The sequence below is a fragment of the Bidens hawaiensis genome, unplaced genomic scaffold (assembly GCF_021521415.1).
Source record: "Bidens hawaiensis isolate Kalapana, Puna unplaced genomic scaffold, B.hawaiensis_p1.1 tig00073787_1, whole genome shotgun sequence".
Lineage (NCBI taxonomy): Eukaryota > Viridiplantae > Streptophyta > Magnoliopsida > Asterales > Asteraceae > Bidens > Bidens hawaiensis.
In genome coordinates this window covers 31981-49001 of record NW_027506693.1, presented here as the reverse complement: position 1 = coordinate 49001, position 17021 = coordinate 31981, and the positions used below count along the sequence as shown (strand labels likewise).

Here is a 17021-nt window from a genome sequence, read left to right as displayed (position 1 = left end):
AACCCGTTTTCGTTTGTTCCTAAAATACCCTTGTGTTGTAATTTTAGCAAAACTGACTTTTGGTCATATAACATGTTAGGACCTATCATAATAAATAAAAATGGGTTATTTTGACATTTCAAGTGTTTCAAAATATGTTCATGGCTTCACTTTCGCTAACGGGCCCGGTTTTGGGTTCTAGTTCGATTTTAACAATTATGATTCATGTAAAAGAGTTCCGGGTCAGGTTATAACTCATAATAATAATATGTTTAGGGCTGCAAAAAGATGTTATAGTATCATTTAGGTTGCAGGGCTTATTTCTTAGTTAAGCGACTTATAAAAGTGTCGGTTTAAACGGTTTTTATAGCCCGATTTCAATACTATCCCTTGTGGCTGATTATACAATTTCAAGGACTTAAAATATGTATGTTATACTTCTGGGAACTTTGTTAAATGTACAGAAGTTAACAAGGTCTCATGTCGGGTTGGTTTTCGAGCTAGTTTCCACTTAAACGAGTCATCGAATGACTATAAATTGGCTACGGTTTTGAGGGTTGAACTATGTGTAACTTTTAGGGGTCCATAGTAAAGTTTTCTTTTATAAATTTATACTTTTCTGTTTCAAATTTATAAGTTTATACCCAACTTACTTTGTTGATGAAAATGCCTCTTCCCTCTGAATTTTTTTTCGAAATGGTGTGTATTTACAAAAAAAAAGGAAAACGGGGAAAGTAAAAAAAAAAGGAAAACGGTGTACCCTTTCCTGCCACCAGAGGATTAGGAACAATATGGATTAGGATCCTCCATTGGCAGGCGAGGTTCAATCATCGGGACCTATTCCTTCCACGCCAATGGAGGATTAAGAGGAGCAACATTCAAACCTCGTTTGTGTTCCGTTATGAAACTTACAAGTTAATACCACTTTTCACATCTTACAAGTTAATACCACTTTTCACATGCCCCCCTACCAAACACCATCAATATATTAAAGACGACTCAGAATTAGGGCTGTTCAAAAAGCTCGCGGCTCGTGGCTTGCTCGAAACTCGCTCGAAAAAAGCTCTGCTCGAAAAAGCTCGATTCTAAATGAGCTCGGCTCGACTCGGCTCGATTTCTGAACAAGCTTGAGCCAAGGTCAGCTCGGCTCGTGGTTTGACTCGTTGGCTCGGTTATATTAAACCCTAAATTTTAATATCTATATATAATAATTGCATATCAAGAAATAAATAAATAAAAATTATACATATATTATGCCATTAATACCTAAAACCTTATAAAGAATAACTAAAAAAATATATAACGTTAAAAATTCTTTAGTTTATAAATTTTATATAATATGTATGTTAAAATTATAATATTTTTCTTTTATATATCAAAATTTGTAAAATATAAAATAAAAAATAAAAAAATTAAATGAGTCGGCTCGACGAGCTCGAGCTCGGCTCGAGCTTTAAACGAGCCGAGCTCGAGCTCGAGCTCGATATTTCAGCTCGATAAAGAAAACGAGCCGAGCTCGAGCCAGCTCGATTAAGTTCGAGCTCGAGCTCGAGCACACTCTTGCTCGACTCGACTCGGCTTGTTTACATCCCTACTCAGAATCCAGCCAACCACCTCAAAGCTGCCAAACACCTTCAATATATTAAAGCTGCAACATTTCACATGCCATCTGCACAGTCAAGACCCGTGAATGGTGAGTTTCATAACGGAACACAAACGGGGTTTGGAAGTTGCTCCTCTTAATCCTCCATTGGCGTGGAAGGAATAGGTCCCAATGATTGAACCTTGCCTACCAATGGAGGATCCTAATTCATATTGTTCCTAATCCTCTGGTGGCAGGAAAGGATACACCGTTTTCCTTTTTTTTTTTACTCTCCCTGTTTTCCTTTTTTTTTGTAAATACACACCATTTCGGGAAAAAAATTCCCTTCCCTCTTTTATTTATTTAGAACTTGTTTGTAGTTGCAAAACATGTCTGGACCTATTATAATACGTGGTAATAATTTTACAAAAAAAATTTATAACGATAGTAGTCTACCTGGAACGCATATATGATTTTGGTTTGGCCCGTTAGCACATTTATGGTACATTTCTAACAAAACTCATTTGTTGGTTATCAAGTATGTTAAGATCTGCTATATTATAAAAAAAATAAAAAAAAATAACTTGTTTTAATATTTCAAGAATTTGAAAAATGTTACTTTGGGCTGCTGTTACTCGTACAGACCCGGTTTTGGCCCGTTAGGGGCATAATCTGGTTTTAAATGTATGTTTTCACATCAAACAAGTTCGGGTCAGGTTATATGTCATTAAAATAATATAAGTGGGACTGTTAAAACCGTATCATAACAACAACTAGACTACAGGGTTCGTTTCTTGATCAAACAGACCACTTATGTGTCATTTGCGGGTGTTTTAAGGCACGGTTTTTATATTACTATTTAAACTTCATCAAAATACTTTTATACAAACAAAATATGATACTTAGTTTCTGGAAAATGTGTGATAAAGTCCCAGGGGTTCAATGGTTTTAAAACGGATTAGTCTTTAAACTAGTTTTCGCTTAAACGAGTTATCGATAGTCTCCAAGTTGGTTATGGTTATAACTTATAAGGGTTGCACTCAATATGATTTATACAGTTTAAAACCGGTTATAATCTCTGCATTTTCTGGAATTATTAACAAAGTTACATGGTTTAGTTCACATTCCGTTAATTTGGTATTGAAAAAAATGCAAACAAAAACCTGAGTTTTTGGTTAAGATTTTATGCAGACAAAAGTTTAGTTCTTGTTCGAATTACATGGTTGGTAATAACTATGAAATATTGATTGTATCATTAAAAGCTTGAATATATTGTATTACATTACAAGGCTTATATAGCCTATTACAACACAGAAGATACAAAAAGGAATGGATCTCGTCTTGCCTACAGTTACGGTGGGCAATAATAATTTCATAACAACCTCAATCATATCTAAATATACATTTGAACATAAATGGAAATACTTAATTGACATTATTATTGGTATCTTTAATAATAACCAGTTTTGATTAAGGTTTTGTGTTGGTTTTGAGCATGGTTCATTCACAAGTTTAAAACACGGGTGGGTTTAAAGCTTAGAATGATACATACACAGAAACGAATACCTGCTGCAGTATCTAGTAAACGTTAGGATTCAGAGAGAATTCTGATGAAAGTTTGTAAATGGGTTTGATGTTGATTAAAGATGGTGTATTAGGAAGAGGATTAGATTGCAGTGGATTTTGAAGATACTTTGCATTGGAGATGGATGTCGATTGGTGGCAGGGGTGGTGGTTCTTGAGAGGAACACGCGATCAAATGATATCTTTTGTTTTCTTAAATATTTGTTACTTTTGATAAATTTATTTAAAATAATATGTTTTATATATACATCATATAGCTAAGACCATGCGTAGTCATAACTCTTCACATCCAGGCATTATGCGTCACGTGGCGCCCTGTCAGAGTTATGGTTTTTTACAAAAACAGGCTGTAGTCATAACTTTCCACCCCAAGCATTATGCGCCACGTGGCGCCCAGTCACTTTTACACTTTTTGTTTTTTTTTAATTTAAAACTACATTAAAATAATAAGTATATTCAATTTAAAAATAAAAACTACATTAAAATAAAAAAAATACATTAAATTTAAAAAAAATGCAATAATAATAATAAGTTGTCAATTCTTATATTTTAAGTTTGGGGACTAATCTTGATTATTAAGGTTAGAAGAGGGCAACATAGCAAAATTCTTAAACAAAACCCCACCAACCCCACTTCTTCTTCATCCTTGTGTTCTCAGTTACCTCTTCTTGAGTATGGCCGCCTGCATTATTAAGGTATGCATTTAAATAATTTCTGTTATTTAAAGAATATATACGTAATATGTTAAGGCAAAAACCGAATACCATTATCAATTTTTGTGCCAAACCTGCGTTATAGACAAAACGTTCGAAAAAAAATTCCCCAAAACGCAGGGGGGGCGGTGACCCCCCCCCCCCCCCGCGCGTTTTCCTCCAAAACGTTGGTGGCAAAGCTGCCACTACGAACGGTCTAACATGTTTTATATATAGTCCATGAGTTTATATATTGTAGGTGATAATATATATCACAATTCTCATTAACTGGTTCTCGTTCGTTTGTTTTGTTGACCAGATGGTGATATATGAAATCGTTTATTTTTAATGTTTGGTTTATATATTTTGGATATTGTGTATGATTAAATATTTATTGAATAGTTTGTATAATTCTTGGAATTATTGGGTTCGAGTTCGTTTGATTTGTTTGGCCCAAGCCCATGTTATTAAAGAGTTACTGCTGGCTCATCCTTAATTCTATTGGATTCTACAAAATTATTGGGCTGATCCCATTAGTTATCTCAACGGTTAGGGCGAAGAACAATAACGTAAAGTCCATTTCGATTGTTCGATCAACATCACACTCGATATCTAACGATAGTTTTCTCTATAAAAAAATTCTAGCCCCATTTGTGGGGTTGTTACAAACGGTTTAGCCATATTTTTATTATTTGGTTGAAATCTTTATGTGCTATGGCTCAATTGTTTATCTCACATGAATAGTTTGCATTTTTCTTTATAGATTAATTTATCTCATTTACTGGTGTTTTACTCACTCAACTTCGTGTTGACAAAAATATTTGTATTTTCAACGCATATGCAAGTCACCGTGTGATTTGATTATCAGGATTTATTGAAGAAACATAGGGTTTGCTATGCTAGAGAAGAGATATCAAGATTTATTTACTTTCTTATTTGTTTTAATTATGGATGATGTATTTGTTTATTTGGATTTTGTTTGAATATTTGAATTTAATTAATAGATATTGTCACTTTAATTATTACATGATAGTACATCGATAGTTGTGAGCAATCAACTTGTATATGTTAACATTAATAGAAGCATCTTCACTAAGTATAAGTACAATAATAAGCACCATATAGATTTGACGTTATGTTCTCCTTTAAGTATGATAACGTGTCTTAGCACAACATGATCAACTGGTTATTTATATTGTAAAGGAATCTCAAGTAAGATAATGTGGTCTGAAGAGACTAAATACAAAATAAGAAATGTTATTTCTTTTCCTTTTTGAAAAAAACAATAACAATCGTAAATGATTTAAAGTGCAAAAGTTGTTCTATAACAATGTATCTACATAAGAATTCTTGTGAAACAAAGCATACGGTGGTAATTCTGTAGTTTCATTGGACAAGTACCTACAAAGGTTAGTCAGTTATGGGAAAATACAGTTCGTTTACGACAACCATGGCGAGAGTATGGTTACGATTTTGGGGTTTTACTATAGAGTTGGAAAAATGTATATATTCTTTGTCATTAAAAATTATGAATTTTAGTTTTAAAATAAAGTTTCATTATTTATTTAACATGTTCGGTTTGGTCAAAATAAGCCAACAGATTCAAGCAAAGTGAGAAAAATGAGTTTAAGCGAGCGTTCGGTTCGAATTCGCTCCAAATGGCGATATTGGATCGGATTCAGATCCAGCATGACCATAATAATAATAATAATAATAATAATAATAATAATAATAATAACATGAGAAGTCGAAAACTTAAGCGAGCTCAGTTCGTTAATTGTGAAAACCCTCAAAAATAAACATAATATAAACCCTATAACCTAAATTTATCAAATTAGATATCGAATCCCTCAATCCATTGAAACTAGATGAGGGATTTCGATCTAAGGATGCATTAAAACAATAACATGACATTACCTACCTGCAAAATTAATTAGAGACGAAAGAACACAAAACAATTGACTTTTTGGAAGTCAACGGGCCATAACTCTTGAACTGAAGAAAAAATCCATGATTTGAATGTAAATTTAAGGTGAGGAACGATTGAGCAAAGGTTTAGAGGCTTGGTTTATATAGGAATTTTGTTAACACTCGTTTAAATTACGGGATTTGGTGAATTACATAATTAAGGAAGAAAATAACTAAACTGAATGTTAAAGATTCACACTTGGAGAGGAAGATAAGTGATATGACAAATAATGTATGTCCACATACATTTCTTGAATAGGATTCTAGAAAACAATTAGAAAAGAAAAGGATTTGATCGTAATATTGGAGTGTCAGTCAAGAATAGCCAACAGAGAGTTGCGTAACGTATCATGACAAGCTCGGGCATAAGTTTTGCGATGTGCGGCACCCAGGATTATTCCAAAACCTACATCCGTCACGTATCGTCACATTGCTAGATACGATTATCACGTAGCGCAACCCGATTGGGAGTTATGAGCCCTAGTTTTCTTCGTGTGTTGTGAAGACGAGGGAGAATCCCGTCGCGAAGTGCAAAGGACAACTTAATTTCCAAAACTTTCACTTTTAACACATTTGACCACTCAACTTTGATTAAATGCAATAATTACATAAAATACGTGAAATTGGGTTTGCGATCGAGTATGAAATATTCCAACAACATAAACGAACACAATTCAATATAATTAGCGTAAACAAACTCGATTAATAATTTCTTATTAACAAATGAAAATCAAACAATTTAATTGTGTCGGGTTTTCGGGTACGGAAATTAACAAATGTCATGGTGATGACCGATAAGTGGGTGCGTAAAGATTATACATATGTATATAAAAATAAAAATTATTACTGTATTTGGCGCATTGGTAGTCTAGTCAAAAAAAAAACTAACGGAATTAGCTTTCCAGATTGTTGGAGGAAAATAAGTTGAAAGTTAGGTCTATCAGAAAATATTTATGATATTGGAATTATTGCCGGCTAATAGGTTAAAATTAAGATTATTAAAATCCAGTAATCCTTCAAGTTTTAATAACATTTTTTATTATACACCAAGTTTAGATATGACATTACATTACATTAAATAATGTAAGTGTGATGATAAAATTCAAACAAGGTATAGCATGAAACATGTAAAAATAACATTTATATGTTCATTACATTACAAAAAATAAAATAAAGTTATATTATTATTATTATTATTCTACTTCAAACTATAGCATAACAATAATTACTTCACTATTTGCATAACAACTCTGATTTTTATATATATTTTAAATTGAAAGTTATTTGTACTATATCTAATTAATAATCCATGTGAGTAATATGTTTACATTTTAAACTTAAATGCTTCAACCAATTATCATACCATCTTTTAATTATGGTAATGAGATGCTTAAATTGAATTCTTTTAGTTCTAATAAATCAAGAGGAATTTAGTGACATGACATGAATTCAAGTCTTGAATTCTTATTATTTTTTAGATTCCTGGACTCAATTTAATTCAGTAGGATCTTTCATTCACATTTTTTTCCATCAAAAACGTTTTAAAAAAGTTTTTGACCCCCCGAGTTTAGAGTATCCTACTTTCACACAGTTTATTCTTGCTCGAGCGACGATGAAAAATTATCATGTACGGTTCCTCCGGGGGATGGATCTATAAGAATTCATATATCCCGATAACAAAAAAACCTGACTTGAATGATCTTGTATTAAGAGCTAAATTGTCTATATATGTAGATTACAGTATAGAAATAGAAAGAACTTTCCACAACCAGTAGTTAAATCATCTCCAGTCAAAACCCAATAAGTAGATATTGCATTAGTAGTAGAAAGGAATCAGGAAGTCTAGCTTCGACCAAGGTTGAGGAGTTAGTCGAAAAGCTGTCAAGATATCGTATTTCTTGGTTTAATATTCAGGAGTATTATAAGTCAATTTATAACCTTTAACACCGACTTTGAATCCAACACTTGCTTTGATACTTCAGATCCTTCTTAGATAAAACTGAAGATATTGTCAACAAATAAAAGAACGCCTTGTTCATTAACATCTCGGAAAATTTCCGCCATAGTTAGTGCGGCCAAACCAACTCTCATACGAGCTCCCAGTGGTTCATTCACTTGACCATAAACTAGAGCTACTTTTGATTCTGTAATATTTTGTTCATTAATTACTCCAAATTCTTTCATTTCTATGTAAAGATCATTTCCTTCACGAGCCTGTTCATCGACTCCACCAAATAAAGATATGCATCCGTGAGCTTTGGCAATGTTGTTAATCAATTCCATAATAATTTAGATCTTACAACTAAAATTTAGATCTTATATAAAACTTTATACTTAGTGTGAGGTTTATGCATAACGAATATCTTACAATCAAAATCAAACTATAAAGTACAATTCAAAACAAAGTCATCAAAATCTTAACGACTATAATAATTCAAACAAGTATGATTTGAACAAAATCCTAACGTTAAAGTACACCCCTAAACTAATTAATCCCACCAATTCCTTTCTCTTTAATCTTTATCTTTATTTTTCCACCGAATTATTATCTAATTTGGGCCCAAACAGCCGCACCAAGACAAACCCATGGCCCCAAAACAAGTGAATAACGAGTTGTCTAATCAGACAAGATAGCAGCATACATCAAGGGTAAATCAGTAACTCCACATTCACATACATTAAACCTAGCTTTTAGTAGTTTAAATTCCCAATATAACCCTCCTCTTCTGCTGCCTCCATTAACACCTGTAAATTTCCGCCATTAATAATAAACCGCCATTGGAGGATCTTCTGTTCTTGATCGTAAGACCATCACTCGAACCTTCGTGTGGCTGATTCGGTAGGTGATTGATGTGGGTTTAATGGGTTCGTGTTGATTTGTTTGGAATCTTTGTGTATGCACGAATCTCTTTTTATTATTATATTATATTAGTAATAGTTTATTATTTGTTTAATGTGTTGGAATTTGCCTAGAAACAGTTCTTTACAGCACGATTATTAGTTTATTTATGTTCCGATTTGGTGTAACTAGAACACGCGTGATTTAGGGCTTTTAATTTGGAATTAAGTTGCTTTTCAGCTTTCGGGTTTCGCTTAACTTTGTTCGGGATTCGGGTAGTGTTAACACTTTCAGATTGAAATAATTTGGTGGTATTAACGCGGGTCTTGACTTGTTTGATGAATACTAATAATATTATATTATGATACGCATCGGTCAAACAAGTTAATTCAATTACGCTAAAATATCTGACGTTGTTTTGTTTCTTTCTTAGGGCGGGTGTGCGTAAACGTGACGTACCGTGTTGTTGAATCGATGGTTTCTTGAGATGTACGGAGGGGATTTAGTTGCGGAAGTTGTGAACCGGGGAAGGTAATGTCTGATTGTGTATCTTTTTTGATATTTCAGTAAAATTGTGGATGATTTTGACTTCTGGTGTGAAATAGATGTTCCTTCGAGGTGAGTCTTGCGGGCCATGCTTGCGGAAACGGAAATAACATCCCCGCATAGCTGCGCAGACGTCTCTCTTCGAGGTGAGTCTTGCGAGTTCAACTGCGCAGACGTCTCTCTTCGAGGTGAGTCTTCCGGGTCCAACCGCGCAGACGTCCCTGTTTAAGGTGAGTCTTGCGGGTACAACCGCGCAGACGTCCCTGTTCAAGGTGAGTCTTGCGGGTTCAACTAGGCTTTGCTGGGACCTACCTCTTCACATACTTAGCACTCCGCAGGGAATTGAAACCAAGAAGGATCTTCTGGGCCATGCTTGAAGAAACACTAATCGACCCCGGGCAGATTACGGATAATCTGGGGGTTAAATAGATGTTTCCCACGAGGGTTAGGTCCGGCTCATCCCAAGCATCACCATCCCAGACTCCGCAAAGCGGTAAACCGGAGTCTGGATCTGAGAGATCTTGGCGAACCATTCCGCCTCTTGGTAATTGGAGGCGTGAAGGCTAGGGAGCGCCCTCCCGTTCTTGAATGTCATCGCAATGGGAACGACGCGAGCGGAGACATAGAAAAACTCCCGCTTCCAAGAACGAAGACTGCGCTCGGTTGCGCAGATCTTCAAACCCTTGATCCGATTGACCAAGGTATACCAGCCCTGGATGCACCTCCAGGAGTAGAAGGTCATCAGGCGGTCGACGCGGGGCTCAACGCCCAGAATATGGCACACCCATTCAAAATGGCGAACCTTTGCGATCGCCATCGGGTGCACCTCCGTTAGGTGTACACCGTGTCTCTCCAAAACACGGTACACAAACTTCGTCAATGGGAACCTCAGATTCCCATAGACGAAGAATGCAGCATACACCCCTATCTTGCCCTTGGGGGCATCATACACCGTCTGGTGAGACTCAGGAAACTCAGGCTCGAAAGGCTCGAGCATGAACTTCTTGACGATGTACTGGTACAGGTCGACGGAAAGAGCACACTGGCACTCGCCAGCAGTACTCTTATCATCCTTATCAGACGCGGACATCGGATTCTCGGTGTATACTTTGGACTCCTCGGCAATAGCCTCAGGATCACGAATGGAAGACATGTTTTGGAAAATGGAAAGAAGAACGATTTCAGGAGAATGCTCGACAAAAGTTAGAGTATTCGCAGGAAACCGCTTAGAAGAAGAAGTGAAACTGTGAATTGAGATGCATCCTCTCCTCCCTTTATATACTCATCACAATGAATGCGATGAATTTAATGCGGGAGAAACAGAAAAGCGCAGGTGCAATGAAACTATGACACGTAGAAAAAGCAAGCTGACAACAGCTGTCGACAGGACGTGCGCCGTAAACTTCGCGGCCACGCGCTCGAAAACTCGCGCCCACGCGCCTGAAAAAGCGTCTGGAATGACCATATACTGTCACGTCGCCATAACTTCATGCACGTCCTGAAACTGTCAGAAGAAACCGTCAGACCACGCTGACGTCCCTTCAACAGTTGGACTGTTCTTATCCTTTCACCGACTCTTCGAATTTCAAAAAGATTCAAAAAGATTCAAAAGTAAGCGGGACTTTACCCCTTACCTTGGCAACCAAGTAACTATAAGACAGGTGCGGGTACAGTGTCAAGGCAAAACCCTTCACATACTTAGCACCTGCAGGGAATTGAAGCCAAGAATACCTCGGCAACCAAGTAACAATAAGACAGGTGCGGGTACAGTGTCAAGGCAAAACCCTTCACATACTTAGCACACGTAGGGAATTGAAGCCAGGAATGCCTTGGAAGTAAAGTAACTATAAGGCGAGTGCGGGTACAGTGTCAAGGCGAAACCCTTCACATACTTAGCACTCCGCAGGGAATTGAAACCAAGAAGGATCTTCTGGCCATGCTTGCGGAAAGGGATATAACACCCCCGCATAGTGGGAACGTTGAGAACTAGATTGTTGGAAGCTCCAAGATGGAATTGGTTGTTTAACATAATTGATCACTATGTTTAAAACTACCAAAACCCCGTGGAGAATCTACACAAGTGAAACTCAACGCTCCCGACTTGCGAGGTTACACACCTACCCGCATCATACCCAAAGATCAAGCAGAACAGTGGGAAATTCTGCACGTGACATTAGGAAACCCGCGGGAAGAATCCCCGCGGAGAACCTTAAAACTAAACCCTTTTCAAAACCCCTTGCTAAAGTCCAAAAGTTCACCTCACTTATTAATAATTCATGAGAAGAACATTGGGCTGGGGGGACTTGAAGAGGTAGGTCCCAGCAGAGCCCAGTTGGACCCGCAAAACTCACCTCAAAGAGAGACGTCTGCGCAGTTGAACCCGCAAGACTCACCTTCAAGAGGGACGTCTGCGCAAAGACTAAACTCGCAAGACTCACCTTGAAGAGACATCTGCGCAAAGACCAACTGGATCCGCAGGACCCACCATGCTCAGAGACGTGACGTCCTTACGCGCAGTACGCAAGCTGTTCCCGCAGGAAAAGCCTCCCAATGGTCGACGTACTCCGCCTGTTCCCGCAGCAACGGATACTAGCCATCAGGGAAGGCTACCCGCGCAACAAGGCTACACGCACAAGGCACTAACTCTTAAATAATTCAGCAATGTCACCTGAAGAAGGAATGAGCAAGCCGGGAATACTCCCGCCCAAAGCCGGGAAAACTCCCGCCCAAATGAGCCAGTCCGTACGCTACTGGAGGATCTTTTGTACTGTACCTGCCAAGGTATGGACAAAAGATCTGACCAAAGCTGCGACAGCTCACTGACAACAGTACGACGAGCAGCACGCTCTACTGCTTAATGTCACTATCAGCCGCTGCCTACTCACCAACCTGTCGTAGCACGTGCATAGCCTGCAGTTGGTGGAAAATGAATAGTACACAGCTGGCCTGGTCACTATCAGCCGCTGCCTACCCACCAACCAGCATGGCACGTGCGTAGCCCACAGTTGGTAGAACATGAATACTATTCAGCCGGCTGTACCTGCTTGGAAACCTACCTTCGGCTATAAATACTCCAACACCTTGGAACGGTATTACATCTTATGATCTTATATCTCCATATATTATCTGATATCTGCTCTAGTCATTTCTCTTAATATACACTTATATTCAAGAGCAATCTAGTCTGATTCTCACGCCGGAGGGTGGTCACAAGGAGGTACCCCCCCTTCTCAGTGATGAGCTCACGGTGTCTGTTTTGCAGGTCATCAGAAGAATAACCATCTTGCCGGACATAACCCTCGTGGGAAACATCTATTTAACCCTCAGATTATCCGTAGTCTGCCGAGGTCACTTAGTGTTTCTTCAATTACGCTAAAATATCTGACGTTGTTTTGTTTCTTTCTTAGGGCGGGTGTGCGTAAACGTGACGTACCGTGTTGTTGAATCGATGGTTTCTTGAGATCTACGGAGGGGATTTAGTTGCGGAAGTTGTGAACCGGGGAAGGTAATGTCTGATTGTGTATCTTTTTTGATATTTCAGTAAAATTGTGGATGATTTTGACTTCTGGTGTGAAATTGTTTGTGATAAAGGCCACTTGATCTGCATGTGATAAAGTTAATGTCTACTTTTCTGTTCTTTTGTGTTTGATGGTGCTCTATGATGTGTGCTTCCAGTTGTAGAAAGCGAAATAGATGCCTAACCGCAAATCGTTTGGTATTTGTCCTTTGAATAGTTTGAGAAGGTATAATGGTCTACTTAATTACATTACAAATACATGCAGATGGTTCTCTATAAATACAATTAGTCTCCCAACCTATATGTTTTCGTAAAATTCATGGGACCCGCCAGTACCCTGATAACCAACTGGATTGGTAAATTGCAGCCTGTGCGGTAGGAAATAATTAAATATCATATTAGTGTTGGGACTCGAGGGTTAATCATTATAGCAAAAGCAAAAGGTTGTTTATGACTCGATTTTATGCAATAAAGAAAGCTAAAGTTTGCAACTTGATGTTATGTATGAAATCTAGCATAATTGTTCAGATCTGGGATCTTGAGAATTTAGATTAAAGGTAGGGTTCAAAAAAGTCTTTATATTGCAACGGCAGAAAAAGATTGATTTGATTTATCTTTAAAAGGCTCGTTGTGGGATTGAATCGCACGATTATTTGTGCAGTTTTTATTGATTGCTTCTTCTTTTAAGTTAATGGTAGGAAACAAAGAATATTTGCTTTCAACTTTACACTAAGAAATTTGTCATTTTGAATAATGGGTGGTGGAGTCGATCTAGATACCTCACTTTTGGATATTTCTTAGATTTATTCTTTAGTTGCGGGTCAAATTGGGTACCTTTTTTGCCATGTAGACCTACAAAACTAGTACTCCTTGATTGCCATTTCACTTTAGTTGAAGACAAAGAGAATCAATGACTCATGTGTAAAGGTTTACTTATTCTGCTTTTATGCGAAACTTATTATGGTCTTCATAGTGACCGTTGGTCTTAAATTTGATCTCATATTTCGCAAAGTTAAAGTGAATTAAACGGTAATGATTACCATGGTCCCTTGTATTCTTATATTGTTTGTTCCATGTTTATTTAACCTTTGATTTGACGAAGTATGTTTTATACGCGTGACGCGCCTACGTGGATTAAGGGTTTAGGTGGTTGGTGAAGTTTTAAATATGGAATTTCTCAAAATTGGTAGGTAGACTTTTCCGTGGCGTGTATTTAATAAAATATCAGAGTCATGATTGAGACATTCTATTCGCAAGCTGTTAATTTACTATTGCATTTTCTTGATTTTTTGCATATTAAATTGAATTATGAACTTGTAAAATAATGTCATGACAGCTTAGGCAATCAAATTCATTTCATTTTTGCTTTCTTTAATGAAATACACTTTCCCTTATACCTTCTTTCTTAATTTTGCAGCCCGAAACAATAGCGCTTAAAACATAAGGTGTTTTAAATTCTTTCTTTAAGATGGATTCAGCTAGGAACTCTTCAAATAAGAATAGATTGGTTCGTACGTTTGCCAAGGTTATGCATATTCGAGCTGCAACAGGAATCGATAAATTTCAGAGATCAAAGACTCGGGAAAAAGTCAAACAAGATACAAAGATCGATGAAACGCATCAACGTGTGTTCTACAACGAAGAAGATGAGAAGCTCAAAAACCGAGCAGTTATGGATGCTTTCATTGCCAAATTATTTGCTACCATCTCGTCTGTTAAAGCTACATACGCCGAGCTGCAATATTTTCAGATCCCTTATGATGCTGATGGAGTCCAGTCAGCAGATCAAACCATAGTCTCAGAATTAAAAACTTTGTCTGAATTAAAACAATCTTTCTTGAAAAAACATCTTGATGATATTAATATCTCACCGGAAACCACCCAACGGTCAGCTGAAGTCGAAGAACAAAAGAATCTCATAAGAACATATGAAGTAACAAGAAAGAAGTTAGAAAGCCCAAGTAAGCTTAAACAATCTGAGATCATCTTTTTTAAGGAGAAATTGGAAGAAATCAGAAGAGAAAACAAGATTATCGAGAAGAGATTAAATTCAAGTGGTTCTTTATCATCATCGTCTCACGAGAAATGGAATTTCTCATCTTTATCACCGACCAATTTCCTCTTTGTTCTTAAGCAAACGACTAAATCCGTTAGAAGTTTGGTGAAATTCTTGACACGTGAAATGGAATCCGCCAATTGGGATTTAGTTTCGGCTGCTGATTCGATTCAACCGGATGTTGTTTACAGTGACACGTCTCATATATGCTATGCGTTCGAGTCGTTTATTTGTAACCAAATGTTTGATGGGTTTAACTTCCCAGAATTCGATATACCCGATTCACAGTCAAAGATAAAACCGAAGGCCCGAGAATACTTCTTTGATAAATTTATGGAATTAAAGTCTTTAAAAGCAAGAGAATACATCACATGGAAGCCAACTTCAATGTTTGCTGAATTCTGCAGGTGCAAGTATTTGAAACTTGTTCATCCCAAATTGGAAGCTTCACTCTTTGGAAATATAAGTCAAAGAAACCTGGTCAACGCTCGGAAACTCCCGGAAACCGCTTTCTTCGACTCGTTTCTGGAAGTTGCAAAATGGGTTTGGCTGTTACACTGTTTGGCTTTCTCATTCGGTCCCGATGAAGCAACCGTGTTCCAGATCGCGAAAGGGAGTCGGTTCTCTGAAGTGTTCATGGATAGTGTAAACGAGGTGTCGCCGGAGGTGGCCTTTGTGGTGTTTCCAGGGTTTAAGGTGGGTAAAACTGTCATTCAGTGCCAGGTTTATCCTGCGGACGCTTGTGGGCCCCACCGACATTAAAGTGAATGGGGATCACCGGGGACTTTTTCACATGCAGCGGTCCCTTTGAAACATGGAAGGAAAAACATGTGCATTAAATCTAAAGGGGTTCTTCAGTTTTGTTCTTTGGGGTAGGTATTATTAGTTAGTAGTAAAGTTTGTTGAACATATAAAAGTAAACAGTAAGTAAGAAAATATATCTTCCTTGAACTATATTGAGTATATGTAATCTTGTATACTAGTTTTGCCATATATACATTTAGAAGATATAAACAGTTTATGTAGCCTTTTTTGTGGTTGTTTTAGAAATTAATGTTTTATAATGTTTCTTTAATCGTTTAATTTTGGAGAGCTGGAGTTTGACTTTGCTTGTTTCATGTTTTGTCTGGCTCGTTAATAAATTTTCTTGTTTTGTTTGTTATTTGTTAGTATTAAATTATTTATTTCCTAACCATACGTAAATAATTAAATATGTATATTCTATAATTATTATATGTGTATAATGAAATGTACGGTTTTTAGTTATCTTTGTTATAGTGTTAATTCTATAGTTATTATATAAAATAATAAAAGACTAGCTCTTTCTTGTTAAGTACGACTTCAGTTTTTTAATTACGGCCCGATCTCAAATATCTTACGAGCTAGCTTGGCTTGTTTGCACTCGTACATTTAATTTTTTGAGATTTATAAATATTTGGAGTAATTCTATTTATATGCACGAAATAGATGGAAGTGTAGCATTATTTAATTTACAATGTACGTTAAAACAATGTGACAAGTGACAAGTAGTATTTTGTATGTACATAGATTTTTTTAAAATGGCCCACTTTTACTCTTCTTCCTCTTTTTTTCTCTTTATTTATTGGCTCTTGCGGTTGTTTTTTTCTTTTGAGAATTGGCTCTCTCTAATCCAAACTATTTTTTAACCTGACAAGAAAATTATATATATGAATACAAAAGAGTGACAATTCGAAAACCAAGGATTAGGGGGAGAGTGGCACCCATGGCGAACTGAACTGGGTACCATACCCCTTAGTTGAGCATCGTCATCGTGGGTTTAACCTGCATTTCGGGTACCACATTTGGTGGACTAGTACCCGATATCTCAATAAGAGAGAGAGAGAGAGAGGCCATGAGTGTGAGTGGAGAGGAGAGAGAGGGGGTAGTTGAGTTGAGTGTTTTCAATTGTTTAGGTAGTTTAGAATGGTGTATGAAGTAAATGATGTGACATTATAGGATTGGTGGGGAAGGGGATACCATGAACGACCACCTCTCTCCCCCTTATCAAGAACCGAACAACCTAGTCTTCTAAAGCGAAAACCCTCTACTGCCGACACCAAGTGCCGCCACGTTCCACTGAACTTTTTTCTATAGTTGACTTTATTAGTTGAATTTTGGTAGATTGATCATTAATGGATTAGATTAGTTGATTTTTCATTAGATTATTGATTATTAGTTGATTAGGTGCTTAAATACTTAGTTATATGATGCTTGATTATTTGTAAATTAAAACTTGT

General features: G+C 36.9%; 1 protein-coding gene across 3 annotated transcripts; it reads left to right on the top strand.

The window, feature by feature from the left end:
• The first annotated feature begins 8105 nt into the window (after positions 1 to 8105).
• On the top strand, positions 8106 to 15866 carry LOC143618408 (protein GRAVITROPIC IN THE LIGHT 1-like). Of its 3 annotated transcripts, none has more exons than XM_077090635.1 (3): positions 8106 to 8644; positions 9078 to 9175; positions 14125 to 15866. In XM_077090635.1, the coding sequence occupies exon 3, from the start codon at positions 14176 to 14178 to the stop codon at positions 15523 to 15525; it is 1350 nt and encodes a 449-aa protein (XP_076946750.1). In that variant the 5' UTR covers positions 8106 to 8644; positions 9078 to 9175; positions 14125 to 14175; the 3' UTR covers positions 15526 to 15866. The 3 variants fall into 3 exon arrangements, with proteins under 3 accessions (XP_076946750.1, XP_076946749.1, XP_076946751.1); XM_077090634.1 differs by lacking the exon at positions 9078 to 9175 and adding an exon at positions 12598 to 12695 and having other exon boundaries at positions 8107 to 8644; XM_077090636.1 differs by lacking the exons at positions 8106 to 8644; positions 9078 to 9175 and adding an exon at positions 12564 to 12695 and having other exon boundaries at positions 14176 to 15866.
• Positions 15867 to 17021: the final 1155 nt, after the last annotated feature.